The 22070-nt window shown below is 46.3% G+C and overlaps 1 protein-coding gene across 5 annotated transcripts in view; it reads right to left on the reverse strand.

Moving 5' to 3' along the window:
- The window catches only part of PCNX1 (pecanex 1), a 436152-nt gene that overhangs the window by 144652 nt on the left and 269430 nt on the right, over positions 1 to 22070 (reverse strand). For all 5 annotated transcript variants that reach the window (XM_069208962.1, XM_069208959.1, XM_069208961.1 and 2 more), the window contains exon 19: positions 17634 to 17726. In XM_069208962.1, coding sequence (XP_069065063.1) covers positions 17634 to 17726 — 93 coding nt within the window. The remainder of the gene's footprint in view (positions 1 to 17633; positions 17727 to 22070) is intronic.

The raw sequence follows: 22070 nt of genomic DNA on the forward strand, positions 1-22070 counted from the left end.
CACCGCAGGACACTCCAGCTAGTGGAGTTGCCCGCCCCCTCCGGCCACGGCCCCCACTTTTGGCGGCAAGGCTGGAGGAAACAAAGAAAACAACAAGGAGGAGTCACTGGCCAGTCAGGACAGCCCCTAAGGTGTCCTGAGCTGAAGTGACTAACTTTTAGAAATCCTCCATCTTGCAGATGGAGGATTCCCCCAATAGGATTAGGGATGTGACCCCCTCCCCTTGGGAGGAGGCACAAAGAGGGTGTACCCACCCTCAGGGCTAGTAGCCATTGGCTACTAACCCCCCCAGACCTAAACACGCCCTTAAATTTAGTATTTAAGGGCTCCCCTGAACCTAGAAAAACAGATTCCTGCAACTACAAGAAGAAGGACTGCTGAGCTGACAAACCACTGCACAGGAAGAACAGAAGACACCAACTGCCTTGGCCCCAGACTTACCGGCCTGTCTCCTGCCTTCCAAAGAAACCTGCTCCAGCGACGCTTTCCAAGGGACCAGCGACCTCTGAATCCTCTGAGGACTGCCCTGCTTCGAAAAAGACAAGAAACTCCAGAGGACAGCGGCACTGCTCCAAAAGAACTGCAACTTTGTTACAAGGAGCAGATTTAAAGACCCCTGCAACTCCCCGCAAGAAGCGTGAGACTTGCAACACTGCACCCGGCGACCCCGACTCGACTGGTGGAGAACAACCAACTCAGGGAGGACCCTCCGGCGACTCTACGACTGTGAGTAACCAAAGTTGTCCCCCCTGAGCCCCCACAGCGACGCCTGCAGAGGGAATCCCCAGGCTCCCCCTGACTGCGACTGTCTTGACTCCATTTCCCGACGGCTGGAAAAGACCCTGCACCCGCAGTCCTCAGCCCCTAAAGAAACAGAACTTCTGTGCAGGAGTGACCCCCAGGAGGCCCTCTCCCTTGCCCAGGTGGTAGCTACCCCGAGGAGCCCCCCCCCTTGCCTGCATCGCTGAAGAGACCCCTTGGTCTCCCATTGAAACCTGAAGGAAACCCGACGCGTGTTTGCACACTGCACCCGGCCGCCCCCGCGCTGCTGAGGGTGTACTTTCTGTGCTACTTTGTGTCCCCCCCGGTGCCCTACAAAACCCCCCTGGTCTGCCCTCCGAAGACGCGGGTACTTACCTGATGGCAGACTGGAACCGGGGCACCCCCTTCTCTCCATTGAAGCCTATGTGTTTTGGGCACCTCTTTGACCTTTGCACCTGACCGGCCCTGAGCTGCTGGTGTGATAACTTTGGGGTTGCTCTGAACCCCCAACGGTGGGCTACCTTGGACCAAAAACTAAAACCTGTAATTGACTTACTTACCTGTGAAAATTAACAATAACTTACCTACCCCAGGAACTGTGAAAATTGCACTAAGTGTCCACTTTTAAAACAGCTTATTGTGTTTTATGTAAAAAGTATACATGCTAAAGTAATGATTCAAAGTTCCTAGAGTACTTACCTGCAATACCTTTCAAATTAGATATTACATGTAAAATTTGAACCTGTGGTTCTTAAAATAAACTAAGAAAAGATATTTTTCTATAACAAAACCTATTGGCTGGATTTGTCTCTGAGTGTGTGTACCTCATTTATTGTCTATGTGTATGTACAACAAGTGCTTAACACTACTCCTTGGATAAGCCTACTGCTCGACCACACTACCACAAAATAGAGCATTAGTATTATCTCTTTTTACCACTATTTTACCTCTAAGGGGAACCCTTGGACTCTGTGCATGCTATTCCTTACTTTGAAATAGCTTCCTACAGTAAGATAGTGGCAAAAATAGATAATACTAATGCTCTATTTTGTGGTAGTGTGGTCGAGCAGTAGGCTTATCAAAGGAGTAGTGTTAAGCATTTGTTGTACATACACACAGGCAATAAATGAGGAACACACACTCAGAGACAAATCCAGCCAATAGGTTTTGTTATAGAAAAATATATTTTCTTAGTTTATTTTAAGAACCACAGGTTCAAATTCTACATGTAATATCTCATTTGAAAGGTATTGCAGGTAAGTACTTTTGGAACTTTGAATAATTACAGTAGCATATATACTTTTCACATAAAACACAAATAGCTGTTTTAAAAGTGGACACTGCAATTTTCACAGTTCCTGGGGGGAGGTAAGTTATTGTTAGTTTTAGCAGGTAAGTAAATCACTTACAAGTCTCAGGTTTGGGTCCAAGGTAGCCCACCGTTGGGGGTTCAGAGCAACCCCAAAGTTACCACACCAGCAGCTCAGGGCCGGTCAGGTGCAGAGGTCAAAGAGGTGCCCAAAACGCATAGGCTTCAATGGAGAGAAGGGGGTGCCCCGGTTCCAGTCTGCCAGCAGGTAAGTACCCGCGTCTTCGGAGGGCAGACCAGGGGGGTTTTGTAGGGCACCGGGGGGCACAAAGTAGCACAGAAAGTACACCCTCAGCAGCGCGGGGGCGGCCGGGTGCAGTGTGTAAACAAGCGTCGGGTTCTCTGTAGGTTTCAATGGGAGACCAAGGGGTCTCTTCAGCGGTGCAGGCAGGCAAGGGGGGGGGGGGCTCCTCGGGGTAGCCACCACCTGGGCAAGGGAGAGGGCCTCCTGGGGGTCACTCCTGCACAGAACTTCCGTTCCTTCAGGTGCTGGGGGCTGCGGGTGCAGGGTCTTTTCCAGCCGTCGGGACTTTAGGTTCAGGCAGTCGCAGTCAGGGGGAGCCTGGGGATTCCCTCTGCAGGCGTCGCTGTGGGGGCTCAGGGGGGACAACTTTGGTTACTCACGGTCTCGGAGTCGCCGGAGGGTCCTCCCTGAGGTGTTGGTTCTCCACCAGTCGAGTCGGGGTCGCCGGGTGCAGTGTTGCAAGTCTCACGCTTCTTGCGGGGAGTTGCAGGGGTCTTTAAATCTGCTCCTCTGAAACAAAGTTGCAGTCTTTTGGAGCAGTGCCGCTGTCCTCGGGAGTTTCTAGTCTTTCTCGAAGCAGGGCAGTCCTCTGAGGATTCAGAGGTCGCTGGTCCTTGGGAAAGCGTCGCTGGAGCAGGTTTCTTTGGAAGGCAGGAGACAGGCCGGTAGGTCTGGGGCCAAAGCAGTTGGTGTCTTCTTCTCTTCCTCTGCAGGGGTCTTTCAGCTCAGCAGTCCTCTTCTTCTTGTAGTTTCAGGAATCTAAATTCTTAGGTTCAGGGAAGCCCTTAAATACTAAATTTAAGGGCGTGTTTAGGTCTGGGGGGTTAGTAGCCAATGGCTACTAGCCCTGAGGGTGGCTACACCCTCTTTGTGCCTCCTCCCAAGGGGAGGGGGTCACATTCCTATCCCTATTGGGGGAATCCTTCTTCTACAAGATGGAGGATTTCTAAAAGTCAGAGTCACCTCAGCTCAGTACACCTTAGGGGCTGTCCTGACTGGCCAGTGACTCCTCCTTGTTATTCTCATTATTTCTCCTGGACTTGCCGCCAAAAGTGGGGGCTGTGTCCAGGGGGCGGGCATCTCCACTAGCTGGAGTGCCCTGGGGCATTGTAACACGAAGCTTGAGCCTTTGAAGCTCACTGCTAGGTGTTACAGTTCCTGCAGGGTGGAGGTGTGAAGCACCTCCACCCAGAGCAGGCTTTGTTTCTGTCCTCAGAGAGCACAAAGGCTCTCACCGCATGAGGTCAGACACTCGTCTCTCAGCAGCAGGCTGGCACAGACCAGTCAGTCCTGCACTGAACAATTGGGTAAAATACAGGGGGTATCTCTAAGATGCCCTCTGTGTGCATTTTTTTTATAAATCCAACACTGGCATCAGTGTGGGTTTATTATTCTGAGAAGTTTGATACCAAACTTCCCAGTATTCAGTGTAGCCATTATGGTGCTGTGGAGTTCGTTTTTGACAGACTCCCAGACCATATACTCTTATGGCTACCCTGCACTTACAATGTCTAAGGTTTTGCTTAGACACTGTAGGGGCATAGTGCTCATCCACTGGTGCCCTCACCTATGGTATAGTGCACCCTGCCTTAGGGCTGTAAGGCCTGCTAGAGGGGTGACTTATCTATACTGCATAGGCAGTGTGAGGTTGGCATGGCACCCTGAGGGGAGTGCCATGTCGACTTACTCGTTTTGTTCTCATCAGCACACACAAGCTGGCAAGCAGTGTGTCTGTGCTGAGTGAGGGGTCCCCAGGGTGGCATAAGATATGCTGCAGCCCTTAGAGACCTTCCCTGGCATCAGGGCCCTTGGTACCAGGGGTACCAGTTACAAGGGACTTACCTGGATGCCAGGGTGTGCCAATTGTGGAATCAAAAGTACATTTTAGGTGAAAGAACACTGGTGCTGGGGCCTGGTTAGCAGGGTCCCGGCACACTTCTCAGTCAAGTCAGCATCAGTATCAGGCAAAAAGTGGGGGGTAACTGCAACAGGGAGCCATTTCTTTACACACAGACTTTTAAAGATGTGGTCAACTGAAGTTACTTAATTTTAATTATCTTTCCTTCAAACAAAACAAAACCCAAGAAATTATAAAATATTAATTACAATGTGACAGTCACCTCAAAAGTGCCATGAAACTGCACTTTGCCAAGGACGCCTCCGCAAATAAAGCTGGCCCTATATATACCAAACGATGCGCAACTGTAAATAAAGTTCTAAAACGTATCTTTATATTGATTATCGCTATTATTTGTTAAAGCAAAACCCATGCTCCCATCCCGAGGATTTTTTCTATGTAAAACATCCTACAAATACTGCATTTAAAAAAAACACGAACGGGACATTAACTGCTGCGTGAGGGGTAATGAAGCCAAGTTCTGAGGCATGTTCCTGCTAACAGATAACATACTGGCCTGGCCTTTATAAATTGTTTATGGCAAGCTGAAAATCCCCAACACAAAATCTGAATGCTTCCCTCAGCAACATTTATTCCTACCACTGATGTTACTGTTTGTTCCTGGTGGGTTTCTTCTTTATCTGTGCCTTTCTGCAGCAGAACAGGTACCTCCAAAATAAATGGCAAAAATATCACCTAGAGGCATGCTCACGCCAGGGGGTAGGGGGGTTTTAATATCTTACTCTTGAAGGATCTGGTTTCACTGGACACCCATCTCAAAGGGAAGGGAAAAAGTGGGTGGCCTTAACAAAAACAAGTAGCACTCTTCGACTCCAACCAGTAGACACAGAATAAACACAGCCTGTGAATCTAGTAAGGATTCATGCAGTAAAATCTGCATTTTCCAAGGTTATCTATGGGCTGCTATTTGAGGCTCCTAACGTAAGATGAAGCAGTGTTTTCTTCCTGTGATGTCAGTTCCTGTTTGAACCACATTTAAGGAAGCATTTCCAAATGGTGAATGCATTGCGTGCATTTCCTTATTTTACAGTGCTTTCTTCACCCATTTCTGTTGTCCCCGATGTTGCTCCAAGCACTGGATCTACTTTTGGATACTCCTGTTTGGCTCTTTCTACTATCCTGACATTTTGGAGGGGGGTGTGAGGGGTGTCTGGTTCATTTCTAATAACTTCAGTATTAACCTTCACCTTCAATCAAGAGCTACAAGTTCGCACGCATATTTGTTTTACCCTTTGTGGGTATTTCCTCATTTTTAGTACTCTCTCCTAAGGGATTCCCAAGTATTATTTGGTGCAGTGTGGACCCTGGCTGCTGAGGAGTCATACTGTACTTGGCCAGTCAAGAAGAAGAGTCAGTGGACCTTCTCAGAATCTGGTTCTCGACACTGATGCATTTGTATTTTCATCAATCAAACAAAAGGTCCATATTCATTTTCAATCTTAATATTTATTAAATGATTAAATTAGATACTAGGGCCTTCCTTTCAAACATTACTCAATAATAACAGGTTTTACAATTAAAGAACATGGGTTTTTGGCAAAATATCAAAATATTTACATACCTGTAGGAGTAGTTCTGCAACTTGAAGAATTTTCTGTATTCAAATGCTATGCATTTTTTCTCCATCTAGTGGTTGGGATGTAATTATCTTGGTAGTATTTCCCCCCCCCTGGAGTATATCGAACTTTCGGTGCCTTGTCCTTCCATCTGTGACTTCCGACACCTTCCCGGAAATCCCCTTAAGTTTGATGCCATTTTCAGATTCCTCTGTTCCCCTTTTCCTTGGCGAGGTTTTCGTATTAGTGGCTTCCCAGTGTTTTTCTCACTCCTCTTTATACCTTTCTGTTTATCAGCCCCCTTATTTCTGAGGAAGAGGGAGGGTCACAAGTGAATGTGGACAATGCTTCAGGTTCCGAAACTACTCCTATAAGTAACCATTGTGTTTTGTAGAGTGAATTCTTTCTGAATTCACATGCTGTGCACAGATTATGTAGCAGTAGTGTTCTTCCTTGGGAGGGTGGGTTGAAATGGGTTTGAAGATGAAAACCGGTGCTTTAGCACTTTCTGTTCTACCTGGACCTCTGTTTGCTTCGGCTTGGATAACTGCAATAATGTTTTGTGAAGCTATGTATGGAAGGCCATGCAGCTGCCATACAGATGTCTTTAAAGGAATCATCTGCTACAAAAGATAATCTGGCCTCCTTGTAAAGTGTGTTCTTGGTCTCTCTCTGTCCTAGTACTATGCCAGCAGTTTTGTAGAATGTCTGGAGTGTTTGCACTATCTACCTTGCAATGGTCCCCTTGCTCATCAGTGCAAGTGCACCCTTGCTGCTTTGTACAAATGAGATGAACTACTGGCTTGCATTCCTATCTTTGTGTCTTGTAATACATGACTGCCTTTCTTACGTCCAGCATGTGTAGGTCTCTGAGTCTGTTTACTGACACTGGAAAAAAGCTGCCAGCTGTACTGCTTGATTAACATGGCAGTGTGAAACAAACTTTGGTAGAAACTGTGGGTTTGTCCTCCTTACCACTCTGACCTTGTGTATTTGTAAGTAGGGTTCTTGAGTGCCTTTAGTTGACTAACTCTTCTCTACAACATGGCTGCAATTAAGAAGGCAGTCTTGAGTGTTAAGTATTTGAGGTCTGGTTTCTGCATCAGCTCGTAAGATGGTTTAATGAGTTGAATTAGCACTAGGTTTCGATTCCAAAGTGGTGGGGGTCTTGCCCGTAATGGGGCCATACTCTCTCCCACTTCCAGAAACCTCTTGATCACTGGGGTATTGAAGAAACTTCTTCCCATGATCACTCTGGGCAGAAAAGAGAAAATTAACGTGGGGCATACAACAACCCCTCATCTAGAAAGTGGGTGAAGTACTTGACCACTGTGTTGTCTTGCGCCCAGCAATCCGTTGTTATTTGTCACAGCATTGTATACATCTGTTCCACTTGTAGCACTTCCTTGTGCTCCTTCTTTTGGCTTCAGTGAGGATTTCCATGGTTCTCTGTGGGAGCCCTAGGTGCTCAAACTCTAAATTCTCTGCAACCGAGCGATCAAGCTGAGAGGTCAGCTCTGAAAACTATGTCTGCCTGGCCCACTGTTGGGTGATGAGTATCGGTGTCATGGCTATCTACCTGCACTTGTTTAACAGAGGTATCTTTGGAATTGAGGAAAAATTTATTACATTTCCCTGACCGGCCTATCAACACGGCAGTCGCCTCTGATCACTGGTGTTGGTACCTGGATACGAAGCTTTGGCATTTTGCATTCTCTTGTATTGCAAAAAGGCCTACCTGTGGTTCGCCCAATTTGTGGCAGGTACATTCTACTACTTGCTGAGTTAGTTCCCACTCGTGTCAGGAGCTTGTCTGCTTAGCCTGTCTTCTGTGTTTTGATCTCCTGGTAGATGGGTGGCTACTAAATTGTATCCTAATCTGCATGGCCCACCTTCATATGTCCTGCTGGGACTGTGCGTGTGACCACGTTTCCCTCAGTTTGTTAAGGTAAAACATCATGGTTGCACTGTTTGTCTGAATCGGGTCTGTTTTGAGCTCCAGTATATTTGTGTGTTAACTGTGTCTTCATGGCTCCACAGGCCCCGAAAGGTCATTTCCCCATGAGAACTCCACACTGTACATGGGATCGTCTGTACTGATGGTCAGTGAGGGAATTGGGGGTTTAAAAGGCCTACCCACTGTAATGGTTTTCGTGCTTCACCACTGTATTTCCATCTGTGACAACCACTAGATCTAACCAACTCCTGGCTGCTTGTGATCATTAGCCCTGCAATCACTCCGGTAGTGGTCTCCTGTGTAACCTTCCATGTAGTATTAGGGGTAAGCATAATGCCATCATTACCAATTCTTTCCCCACCGTCCTCACTATCAGAGACCATCTATTCTTGTAATGGAGAGGTTGTTTTGTCAGTGCCAGGGTTCTTTTACAGACTGGGAAGCATTTCACCTCAGTGTTTGGTCTTGCCCCCAGAACATCTTTTCTGTTCGTATCACTGGTGAGGACTTCTCTAAGATTAGGGAGAAGCCCAATTTGTTGACTGCTTGCAAGGCAGTCTTTATGCTCTTGAGGTACTGTTTGAACAATCTCTGCTTTACTAGTCAGTCGTCATGGTAAAGCTAGACGTAGATCCTCTGTCTTAAGAGATCCACAACTAGACCGAGGCATTTTGTGAATATATTCGGTGCACACTTTATCAAAAGGGGTAAGAACCCTGTGCTGGTAATAATAAAATTGTCCAGAACGAACATAAGGAACTTCTTGTGTTTGTTTTCATTGACAAATACAGATAGGTGTCCTTGAGGTCTATGGTTGCCCAACAGTCACCCTTTCACAGGCACAGGATGACCTCTTGCAGAGAGACCATCTTGAACTTTTGCATCTTTATGATTCTGTTTAAAGCATGCAGACCGAGAATGGTCTGAGGATGCTGTCTGGCTTTGGTACCGGGAAGTAAACTAAGTAGATCTCTTGATTTCCCTGCCCTTTTACTACAATTTCTATTGCATGTTTGCATAGGTCCTTGACCTCTTACAGGACTCACAGTTTCTCATCTTTGTTGCAAGTCCTTGTCTTTGGTCTCATGTATGCTGGGTTTATTAACAGTTATAAGCTACATTCCTGTAGTACTATGTCTAGGGTCCATTTGCTGGACATGATCGTTTTTTCCCACTCCTTGAGGAATCCTCCGATTTTGCCCTCCACAGGTGTTGAGTCGGGCCTGATGCAAGACATTTGCTTCGAAGCCCTGCTCCCCGCGGCAGGGAGTCACTTACTTTGGCACTCTTGAAAGAACTGCCTTGTTGTTCTAGGGTATTGCCACTGAGGCAGTGCGCTTTGTGAGCTGGCTTGAGGCACTACGCTGGTGTGAGGGGTGACTGGCTATGATCCTCTCTTTGTCGAAGATCTTGCGCAGGCCTTCTTCAGAAAGGTCCCTGAACTGAAGGGCTCCCATGGCTTTGGCATGGTCGCTGTCTTGATTCACTTTTTGCTGATATTTATCCACTCCTGGGCCAAACAGATTGTGGCCCCGTTACAGGAATTTTTAGCACCACCTTTCGCAGCTCCAGTCAGAGCCCTGAGACTCGTAAACATGCATGTCTTCTTAGGTTGGATCTCTTGCACAGCTGTCTGCTCGCAGTATCTGATGCATCTACTGCTAACGTGAGGCATGTGTATGAGATGGCCTAGCCTTCTTTTGGCTCTGGCTTGTTATTCCTCAGGGAGGTGCTGAAGCAATGCCTCCATGCCCTGTCACTGCTGGTGGCGTATCAGTTAAGAGGGGCATTAGAGTTGGCAATGCACCATTGGGTTGCCACCAACCTCTCAATTGTCTGCTACACCATTTCCAAGTTCTTGCACACCCTTTCTGGTGGAGGGCTCGTAATGCTGAGGCCATCAGTGGGTGGTTAGTAGTGCTTTACAAACATTCTAGAATTAATATATATAAAAAAAACTCCATAAACATTCCTAAAAGCAAGGGGCCAAATGCATGTCAAAATTAGTACGCACTTTGATCCTATTGTCACTTTCCAGTGCTGGCTCCTCAACGGATTTTGTAGCTGCTTTCTCAATAGATAGGGAAACAGTAACTAGTGGGTTAAAATGGCCAATTCATTTTCTGAGCAACTGCAACATTCAGCAATGTATAAAAGCATATTACTGCAGTCAAAGATGCCTTCTGCAACACCTTTTCTACCACTTTCTTTTCAATCTTTCAAATTAAGAGGACACAATTTAAATAATCCCTGTATGCCATATAAAAAGCATGTAGAGATTCCATTGAATTAAAAGTGTGTACCACAATGGGGCAGTGAGAGACGGAAAGAAACAACAGCCCTACAGGACAGATATTTCGGAGCTTAACATCCTTTTAAAGTATTACTCACTATCAGGCCAGGAGTCCTCAGAAACTTCAAAATATTGGTATGAAATGCAATACTGTAACTTCTTCATCACGCTGTTTGGGCGTAATATCTAGCCAAAGAGGTGCTACATTTAAACCCCCATCACCTGTTGTACGGAACTGGGTTTTTGTTGCAGTACCACCCCCACTTTTTGCCTAGTATTTGATGCAACCTTGACTGAAGTGCACTGGGTCCCTGCCAACCAGGTCCCGAGTGCCAGTGTTCTTTCCCCCCCAAACTGTCCAACTGACAAATATTTTAGCCCCCTCTGTAACTCAGTAGTAAACAGTACCCCTGGTACCTAGGGCCTTAGGTACTGATGAGGGTCCCCTGGGGGCAGCAGCATGAATTGTGGCCCCTTAAAGGACCCCTCACCAAGCACATGACCGGCTGTCATTGCAGGCTGTGTGTCTTGGTGCAGACAAAAGTGAAAACACAACATGGTACACAGCCTGTATTCCATGCTGTAGGAAGTTGGCTCTGTATGCACTATTTCAAACTAAGGAATAGTATGCACAGAGTCCAAGGGTTCCCCTTAGAGGTAAGATAGTGGCAAAAAGAGATAATACTAATGCTCTATTTTGTGGTAGTGTGGTCGAGCAGTAGGCTTATCAAAGGAGTAGTGTTAAGCATTTGTTGTACACACACAGGCAATAAATGAGGAACACACACTCAGACAATTCCAGGCCAATAGGTTTTTGTATAGAAAAATATATTTTCTTAGTTTATTTTAAGAACCACAGGTTCAAATTTTACATGTAATACTTTAAATGAAAGGTATTGCAGGTAGGTACTTTAGGAACTTTGAATAATCAAAATAGCATATACAATCTTCACATAAATCACATATAGCTATTTTAAAACTAGACAATTTTCAACAGTTCCTGGGGGGAGTAAGAGTTAGGTAGTTTTTGCAGGTAAGTAAACCACCTAAGGGGTTCAAGTTTGGGTCCAAGGTAGCCCACCGTTGGGGGTTCAGAGCAACCCCAAAGTTACCACACCAGCAGCTCAGGGCCGGTCAGGTGCAGAGTTCAAAGTGGTGCCCAAAACGCAGAGGCTTCAATGGAGAAGGGGGTGCCCCGGTTCCAGTCTGCCAGCAGGTAAGTACCCGCGTCTTCGGAGGGCAGACCAGGGGGGTTTTGTAGGGCACCGGGGGGGGGACACAAGTTAGCACAAAAAGTACACCCTCAGCAGCACGGGGGCGGCCGGGTGTAGTGTGCAAACACTCGTCGGGTTTCCAATGGAAATCAAAGGGAGACCAAGGGGTCTCTTCAGCGATGCAGGCAGGCAAGGGGGGGGCTCCTCGGGGTAGCTACCACCTGGGCAAGGGAGAGCGCCTCCTGGGGGTCACTCCTGCACTGGAGTTCCGATCTCTCAGGTCCTGGGGGCTGCGGGTGCAGAGTCTTTACCAGGCGTCGGGATCTGGGAAGCAGGCAGTCGCTGTCAGGGGGAGCCTCGGGATTCCCTCTGCAGGCGTCGCTGTGGGGGCTCAGGGGGGGCAACTCTGGCTACTCACAGTCTCGTAGTCGCCGGGGAGTCCTCCCTGAAGTGTTGTTTCTCCACAAGTCGAGCCGGGGGCGTTGGGTGCAGAGTAGCACGTCTCACGCTTCCGGCGGGAAACGCAGTTGTTTTAAAGTTGCTCCTTTGGAAACAAAGTTGCAGTCTTGGGTGAACAGAGCCGCTGTCCTCGGGAGTTCTTGGTCCTTCTAGAGCAGGGCAGTCCTCTGAGGCTTCAGAGGTCGCTGGTCCCTGGGGAAAGCGTCGCTGGAGCAGTGTCTTTAGAAGTGGGGAGACAGGCCGGTAGAGCTGGGGCCAAAGCAGTTGGTGTCTCCGTCTTCTGTGCAGGGTTTTTCAGCTTAGCAGTCCTCTTCTTCTTAGGTTGCAGGAATCTGAGTTCCTAGGTTCTGGGGAGCCCTTAAATACTAAATTTAAGGGCGTGTTTAGGTCTGGGGGGTTAGTAGCCAATGGCTACTAGCCCTGAGGGTGGGTACACCCTCTTTTGTGCCTCCTCCCAAGGGGAGGGGGTCACATTCCTAACCCTATTGGGGGAATCCTCCATCTGCAAGATGGAGGATTTCTAAAAGTCAGAGTCACCTCAGCTCAGGACACCTTAGGGGCTGTCCTGACTGGCCAGTGACGACTCCTTGTTATTCTCATTATCTCCCCAGGCCTTGCCACCAAAAGTGGGGCCGTGGCCGGAGGGGGCGGGCAACTCCACTAGCTGGAGTGCCCTGTGGTGCTGTAACAAAGGGGGTGAGCCTTTGAGGCTCACCGCCAGGTGTTGCAGTTCCTGCAGGGGGAGGTGTGAAGCACCTCCACCCAGTACAGGCTTTGTTACTAGCCACAGAGTGACAAAGGCACTCTCCCCATGTGGCCCGCAACATGTCTCAAGTATGGCAGGCTGCTAAAACCAGTCAGCCTACACTGGTAGTTGGTTAAGGTTTCAGGGGGCACCTCTAAGGTGCCCTCTGGGGTGTATGTTACAATAAAATGTACACTGGCATCAGTGTGCATTTATTGTGCTGAGAAGTTTGATACCAAACTTCCCAGTTTTCAGTGTAGCCATTATGGTGCTGGGGAGTTCGTGTTTGACAGACTCCCAGACCATATACTCTTATGGCTACCCTGCACTTACAATGTCTAAGGTTTTGCTTAGACACTGTAGGGGCACAGTGCTCATGCACTTGTGCCCTCAGCTATGGTATAGTGCACCCTGCCTTAGGGCTGTAAGGCCTGCTAGAGGGGTGACTTATCTATACTGCATAGGCAGTATGAGGTTGGCATGGCACCCTGAGGGGAGTGCCATGTCGACTTACTCGGCAGTGTGTCTGTGCTGAGTGACGGGTCCCCAGGGTGGCATAAGACATGCTGCAGCCCTTAGAGACCTTCCCTGGCATCAGGGCCCTTGGTACCAGGGGTACCAGTTACAAGGGACTTACCTGGATGCCAGGGTGTGCCAATTGTGAAAACAAAAGTACAGGTTAGGGAAAGAACACTGGTGCTGGGGCCTGGTTAGCAGGCCTCAGCACACTTTCAAATCAAAACTTAGCATCAGCAAAGGCAAAAAGTCAGGGGGTAACCATGCCAAGGAGGCATTTCCTTACACATGCCCACAAAAACTGCAGACAAAATATGTAAGTCACCACTCAAGCAGGCCAACAGTCCTAAGGATGATATGCCCCTGCTATGTCTTTGTCAGTTCTCAGACATAGTACATGACCAGAGAAGCCATTTTAAACGCATGTGCTGGACACTGGTCAATAGGAGTTCCTTAGCTACATGACTGCTTCACTGAAGATAGGGATGTTTGGTATCAAACATCTCATACTGGTGAACCCACACTGATGCCAGAGTTAGATTTACCAATACATGCACCCATATGACACTTTAGAGGTGCCCCCTGAAGCCCTACCAGCCTCTGTTGTGCTCGCGGACCAGTTTCTGCCAGCCTGCCACCCGAGACACCGTTCACGACCCCTAAGGAGAGACCTCTGCTCTCAGGAGGTCCAGAAGAAAAGCCTGCCTGGGAGAGGATGTAACACCCCTGCTGATTAGCCTTCCTAAGGTGGAAAGCCTCAAAGGGCTGCCACCTTTAAAATGAAAATCTCTCTCCCCTCCCAGTAGAGGAAGCCACCCCCACCTCTGTCCAGAGCCCTTTTGGCACCTGGACAGGAAGGGAAATTAGCTAGTCAGGTAGGCGTGCCACCCCAGGCTAGTACCACCCCTAAGGTGGGTTACTATGAGGTGGACACAATGATTCAGAAGTAGCCATCTTGATGATGGCATACTTAGGAGTTCTGGGACACGATAATGCCCACTTCTCACAGGAAGTGGTCATATTGGGGCCATAGTGACCCAAAGAGTCAGTAACCCACTGGATACTAACCTACATACCCCCTAACACCCATAATTTCAGTATTTAGGGGAGCTCCTGGCACCAGAGAAACAGATCCTTGCAGGCCTGAAGGACACCCCAATAGACGAAAAAGGCAAGAACTGAAGATGCATGACGAACTTGGTGCCAACCCTGCCAGCCTGCCTGTGGACTTCGACAATTGTGAGAAAGATGCCTTATCCTCCAGCTGCTGAAACTTCCAAACGCCCAGGAATACCGGCAGTCTTCACCTCCAGTACAAGGAACCCCAGTGGAGTAGGAGAGCAGCTCCCCTGCATCCTTGCAAGAACCACTGAAGAGAACTCCGGACCTCCAATACTGCCACCAGACAGCATCACTGCACACAAGCCCCCAGCCCGTGCTGAAGTGGGCCAATGGTGCCAACCTGTTTCCCAGCCTCTCCAGAAAAAGTACATAATGAGTTTCCCCCTGTGACCTCCATGCCAACGCCTGCAGCCTCTTTGTGCAGGTCCCTCCCCCCCTCAACTGTGACAGCCTCTAATGACCACCACTGGTGTGTATGCATCCCCCGGGCTCGTGAGACTTGCGCCCACTTGTTGGTACACCCAGGCTGGTTCCCCTGCCCACACCTGCAGCCTGTTCTTTGGGTCCCCCTCCACAGCAACCGCCAACAGTGATGGACACCTGCCGGTCCAATAACCCTGTACACCCCGGGACTAAGAGAAGAGGACCACTTGTGTCCCTAGGTCCCAGAGCATCACAAGACCTGAGCCCTATCTGGTGGCTCACCCAAACAAGATGCCCAGTCCTAGTCTGCAGTGTCTTTACACAGTGACCAATCTCCACAGGAACGCATTGGGAACGCAACACTGTTTTGCACTCTGCACCAAGCCGCCCCTGTGCCACTGAGGGTATGCTGTTGGTGCTGCCTTGGACCTAGCCCACTACTCACCTTAACCCCAGGAGATTGGTCTTGTAAGTCACTTTACTCTACCTGTTTGCAAAACCTGTTTTCCTCCTATAGGATAATAGTGCAGAACTCAGAAATTGCAGTGTGGACTTTCTAAAATGAAAAGAATTCCTATTTAAAATGTACTTACCTGAACAATTGATCTCTGATGCCTAAACATATATAAAGATACTTGCTATTTTTTTTAATTGGTGTGGGTCTCCTTTTTGAGTCATGTGTCTCATTTATTGACTATTGTATGTATTTGTAGATGTCTTGCACTCCTCTGTGTTACACCTAAGGCTGCTCGGCCACACTGCCCTTAAATACAGCACTTTGGGATGGCACAGCAAGCCCTGCCCACTCACTGGGGAATCCCTGGACCCTTTACATGGTATTCATATACCACATAAAGGGCCAGCTTCCTACACCTGTGCCCACGTCACGTTTACAAGAACAAGTCTGCTATAAAATGTCACACCCGGGAGGACGGCAGGTCACAAAGTCCCATATTAAGTCTTAATGTGGCTGCAAACTAAAAGCAATTGCACTTTCTTATTTCAAAAGTGTATGACATATTTTCTTTGAAGAGAGTGTCATTATCTACTTGTCTATTTCTCCACCAGGATTACCCTGGGTCCCCTTCAGCTGTATCATGTGCAACATCCCACACATGGGAGCTTTGGCGTCATCTTACCTCAAAACATTTAAAAGAACTGCTGGTGCCTCTTTCTGAAGCCATACGTTGGCTTCTGGTAAAGAGTAACGAGGAACAGAAAATGTATAAGGCTGGCCAGATGCTTACCTCTGATACCCCAGTTCTATACATTAATCAAGGAGACTACAGGAAGCTGCAATGACTGAAGCAGGCTTCTCCAACAAGTAGCTTGTGAGCTACTGGTAGCTCTCCAGCTACCCAAAAGTAGCTCCCTTTTGTACATCCCAGTCTAACAAATTAGCAGCTTTTGCTTGTATGAATTAGAGACAACATTGTGTGTATTTTCAGAACCTAAAAGCTGGTGTTTAGAAAGACTAATATTAACTTGGCACCAAGGGCATTGCAGTTTGGGCTGTTATGTACTACCCGCGGAGAAGAATTCCACATTGACAACACATTTTGTACATTCATGATGAGAACCGTGCTCAATACACGGAGCTGATCATTTCTGGCAATCCTGCATATGAGGGGCACTAATGTGATCTTTCCTGGTGTCTGTATTAAAACTCGAAAAGTATTAGCAGCTCGGGATGATTTTCACGGAACATAAGTAACTCTTACTACAGAAAAGGTTGGAGACACCTGGACTTTAGGAGTTCTGCACAAACCTCAATCTAGTTTAAACTCATTTCTGTCAATTAGCTAATTTCCTGCTTGTGCTTCTAATACTATTCAGACTCAGTTTGAAAGTATTCGTACAGTATTTGATCCAGGAGCATGGCGTGTTCTTTTACACAGACATTTTGTTTTCCAAAAAAACCTAAAATTGGTGCTGTCTAAAATCCATTCAACTAGGACTTATTAGAAGATGGGGTGAGTGCTGAAGTTGGAAAGATGGTTGGTGACAATGCTGATAAGACTGATAAGCAAATCTATGACTGATGACAAGCCAGGGGGTAATGAGAAAAGGGTTGCTAAAGTCGCATTCTCTGAATGAGGCAGTTTGGAGAAAAGAAGAGCATTTGGCCTGTTTTTAAGTTGACAGAAAGCTTGTTTAACAAGCAGGGGTGTACAACTTTCAGTAACAATACTGCTACCCAAGGACAATGTTCAAGCCAGGTCTAGACCAGCTAACCTTACTGCCCACATCAAGATCAATTTCATGCTATTTTGCCTACTTTAATGATTTTTCCCAGAGTAGGAATAAGTTGCATTCCTCTCTAGAGGAAAATCTGGTGCCCTTATTTAAAAACAAAACAAATGTCCTGTAGACTTTAGAGACGGTTTTTTAACCTTTGTTGTTGTGTGGGAAGGATGCAGGTAGTAGATGGTATTTTCCATGCCGGCCACATGAGAACATTTTCTTTAAACCGTAAGATGTGTCATACAAATTTCTGATAATATTATACGATGCAAACAACTAAACAAAATACACATAAAAATACTTCTAGAAGGCCAAAAGAAGAAACTTTCCCTTTGCTTCTGCACCCAGGAATCCATCCTAGGCAGATCCCAAAGAACATTTGCCTGAAGGAGGAAGTGAATTCAGGAAGGAAACAAAATCAATAAGGTTCTTTTGAGTTTAGAAATTCCTCTTAGAAGACACCCTGCCACACAACGTGTAGTAGCAATCTCAAGATGGCAAGCTTATCCACCTAAACAGACAAACAAAAGCCCAAACAATGGCAGTCAGGCTCTACCACCATTAAATCAGTAAATAATTAAAAAGCATATGACCCATGAAATTCTCAAAACTGGTGAAAGCAATGTTTTGTAGCAAGGTAAGAGAATATAATTCCCAGGGAGCCTAAATGTTTTTCTTTCACACCTGCTCGTCTTAAAGTGAAGTGTACTATTAAGATCTGCAATGGACCATCTGTAAGAGATTTTCAATCTACTATGCTCACATGGTAGACCAACAGTTCTTGCACAGATCCATACAATATATCACTTACCTGTAACACCGTAAATACTGTGCTGACGTGTATAGCAAAATATAACACAGCCATCACGATGCAGACAACCAGGTCAGACTGTAAACGTTCACTCTGTTAAAGAGAGACAAAACTATGTTATAACATATGAAACAACTAGTCTTTTTTGAAGATTGACATTACATAAAGAAATCTAAAGCAGAGTACAAATACAAATCAGAAGCACCACAAGCTATCTAATCCAAATTGCCCACAAGAAGGAATAATAAAATAAACCTCAATAACGATTGGTCAGCATCATTTCTGATGAGAAGCTACATTTATTTTGAAAAAGGAAATTACAATACAAACATATACAGAGCATTGGAAAGAGTAAATGATCAATATTAATCAAAACAAACAGGTTACCCAGCTAAATGATTCTACAATTTAGATCAAAAATGTAATAAGGTAAAAAGGAAAACTGATAATTACTGTCATGGGCTCTCTCTGATTACACTGTTTAAGAACCTTGAAAAGTGAAGCTGTAATATGCAAAAAAAAAAAAAAAAAAAGACCCTCAAGACATGCACTCCACTGAGCAGTATGTTTTGGCAGTAAGCAGGCACCTAATTATTTTTTCATATTAGATCTTTTGGTCTGACATCTCTACAGGGCATAACTCCATCTAAGTCCTCAGTGATATAAGTTGATCTTAACACAAAATACTAACAAAAAATGATGTATGCCCATGTATGACACTCCCCCAATTAATTAATAAATATAAAATCCTGGTAGTCCACACCAACAGTCTCTTATGGCATTTGAGAGACTGCCGGGTAATGCATTCGAACCCCTGATTACTCATCTTCCACCAACCCCTCCTGAATGCCTGTACCTACCAACCTTAAACCAAAACAATGTAGCCAAATGTCTAGTGGTAGCCTAACCCAGCAATACATTTGGGACAACTGGCGATCTCTGGATACATGTCGGTAGAATAAGACGATAGGAATTACTATGGTAAGTAAGTTAAAATTGATGGATGAAGTGTTCAAATTAATCTTAATCAATTACAATTGCTATGGGTGCATCATTCAATATCCTTGTTTTTTTTCTTCTGCTCACTAGCATTACAACAGGGACCAAACAAATAGAAATTAATTCTGGCACCAGAGTGAAAGGTCAGTCCATTCAAAACTGCCAGGCTACATGCCCTTTGAATAACCAGGGTTCATCAGCTTTGCCACTGCCCCCAGTCTATACCGTACAGTAACATACCATTCAAGCAAGAGCAGTCATCCTCTTTCCACAACACAAAAATTAAAAAATAAAACAGTCAGCACTTTCATGAGCACAAACACTACCAGAGAGCCCAGTCGGCAGTGCAGGACATCTCACCAGCTAATGTGAAGCACTACCCATACTGGTGGGCAGATCACATAAACATCCATGCCTCACTTGTACAGCATACCCCCCTCAAACACATCCACCTTCTGCTCAATACCATATGTATTCCACCAGAAGTACAAACCCATCAACTGATGCTCATAATGGCTCATTTTACAGCCATCCGCATTCCTGACACAGCAGACATCATCATACAACACAACCTGGATGCACTATCACACAGGCAGGGTTCACATTCATTTTCACATATAACAAGGATGTCCTTGCAAGCTATAAGATACAGCACATGCACAAGGCAGGTGTTGAGCATGCTATCATTCCTTTGTCCTCTTGGTCCTGCCAGTAAACAGGCAATAACTGACTGTGTTGAGCTAATCTACACCTAACTAAAGCTCAATCTCACAAAGACAGAATTCTTTGTGTTGGCTTAAAGCACCATGCACTGAAGCTTGGTTATCCAACATGAATCTTTAAGGCTTCACTTTTCAGTAGAAAGGTAAAACAATCAGTTGTTTAGAACCTCAGCACAGATCTCTCCATCAAAGAACATACTGCAAAGAAAACAAAAACAGCATGGTAACAGGTGTCTTGAAACAGTGAAACCTATACTAGAAGCCAGCATATGAGTGATACTACAAAGGCTGGTTAGAGGCAATATTCTATTCTACTTAATGGTCTCCCCAGTACTTAAATAGCACCCCTGAAAAGCATCCTACATGCGGTGGCACGACTGACTCATCTAGGGTTCGAGAAAGCAATCATATCACCACAACACAAAAGGGACAACACTGACTCCTCCTCAAGAAAAGCGATATGTCACAACAACCCCATCCTGTCTAGCTGAAAAACTAACCACCTCGGGCACCACACTTGGAGCAAATACTTCACTAGACTAAAGATGAAAAATAAACCAAGGAAAAGACCAGAAGGCAGGACTTCATCTGTGCACCCAGACTCTAGTACTACATCACAATCAACATCAGAACTGGTCTAAGCCTTCTGCAATTTGGACAACAGTTCAGATCAATCTCTTTACAGAGTATAAATACCTCACTACTGGAATGTATCTATTGGCTTTGGAAACTAAACCTTGCAACCTACCTCTGCAATCCTGCTGTGTGGTTAGCACTCCGTTGCTTCCTAGTTAGTTCTGGGTTACAGAAATACCACTGCAAACATACAATAATAACAGCATCAAAGGAGATGCGACTTCCGTGTTGGGCCTCTTAAGTGAAAACCAGCTTGAGTTCTTAATGCAGAGAGAGCAAAGCATTATGGTACAGGGCAAGGCAGACATTCATATGCCTAGTCCTAATTGTAAAGTGAGATTTCCCATCATTATATTTTGTGATTTGCAAGTAGATCCAGCAAAATGGAATCTGTAACAGTCTTGCAAGGCATTCTGCAAATCTACCAAGAGCAAAGAGAAAAAGCCATTCTCGAAGTCCATGGCATTTTCCACATGCTGATCTTTAGCTAGAGTTCGACTGCTCTCCGCATGCCAGATTTTTGATCGACTATCTGAATGGTGGGTAGGAAAGGTCCCTGGTTCAGCTTCATTGTAGATGAGGAACTAACCACTAAGCTTTCTGGGGAGAGAAGAAAGCTGGATTTTCACAAGCTGGGCTGTAGTGTGTGTCACAGGCCAGTTCACCTCTGGATATGAGGTGGTGTTAGACAATGGCTTTTTAACAGCTTCTACAAGAATCTTATTAAGAGAGGAAAGATTCCACAGTAGTGGCACATATGTCAAGATGATAGGCAGATGTTCAACTGAAGGGAGAGAAAATTCTAGCACTTCAGTTGCCTTGTTAAGTATGACATTCTGAAGGCCCAAAAGATTTGATGTACAGAGGAAGGTAGGAGCCCATTATCATTAGCGTCTTGTCAGCCGTCAGGGGATTGCTGGTCCACATCTGAGCCAAAGAGTATAAATTGTGTCCCGAAATTGCTTTTCAGCATTGGGTGTTTCCTCTTGATATTGCTCCAAGTCCAAGAGGGACTGAGCCTCTATCTTTTGATGATAGGAGGCAGCAGTGGGAGAGGAAGAGGAGAAGGAGTTATTAGTGCCAGAATCAGCACCAGTAAACTCCATCGAGGGTCAGGCGGCCTTGGGAGAAACCCCACAAGGCTATAGCAGAATGTTCGACACTGAAGGAGGGTTGCAGAGGGGAGCCCCATAAGGTCCGACAGACGGATCAGAGAAGACTGACTGTCCAGCATTGCCTCCTGGAAGAAGGCTGGATCCGTACCTGGTGCCGGGAACTGGTGATAGCAACAGGCACTGTGAGAAACTTTCTAGGTGCTTGTGGTGTTGGCAACATCCAAGGCTACATTGCCAGTAACTGCAGCACTGGAGTGGATGAAACCGAGACAAAGCATGAGGAGCAGACTTCGACCTTCTGGAAAAAGAACACTTTTTCTTCCTACAACATCTACTCTTTTACCTTGAGAACCAGGAAGAGTGAGATGGATTTTAGCACCTCACCATGGTTTAGACGTCATCCATAACCACCCTTGCCCCCAATGGTAATCCCAAGCGAGGGTCATGTAGGGTTTGGCCTCACGCTCCTTGATGGCCTTAGGTTTCATTTGAAGGCAGAGGTCAAATGTTGAAGACGAAAAAAGACACAAGGCGTCACACCTGCACAAGAGGAAAAGAAGCAGCAGCTGACTTGGAACCAGCCCTACTGGACTGCCTGCTGACCTCAATGGACTCTGCCCAAAAAGATGACTCATCCTGCAGCTGAGCCTCCAAGAAACCCAGGGGGACTGCCTTCCTTCCACAAAGACTCAGACTCCTGTGAGCAGCAGATCTGTTCTGCAACAGTCTTGAGAAAGGACTCTGCAGCCTCCAGGAACAGTAAAGACCAGAGCCCAGAGTGACCTGCTGGTTTGGGTCTGATCAGTGCCCACTACTTACCTTAACTCTCTGAGACTGGCCTCCTAAGTCGTTGTTAACCCTGTGTTTGCTGAACATTCTTTTCCTCTATAGGTTACCATTGAAGAACTCTGAAATTGCACTGTCGATTTCTGAAGCTAAAAAGTATTTATGGTTGAAAAGGTACT

The sequence above is a fragment of the Pleurodeles waltl genome, chromosome 9 (assembly GCF_031143425.1).
Source record: "Pleurodeles waltl isolate 20211129_DDA chromosome 9, aPleWal1.hap1.20221129, whole genome shotgun sequence".
In the NCBI taxonomy this organism is placed as follows: Eukaryota; Metazoa; Chordata; class Amphibia; order Caudata; family Salamandridae; genus Pleurodeles; species Pleurodeles waltl.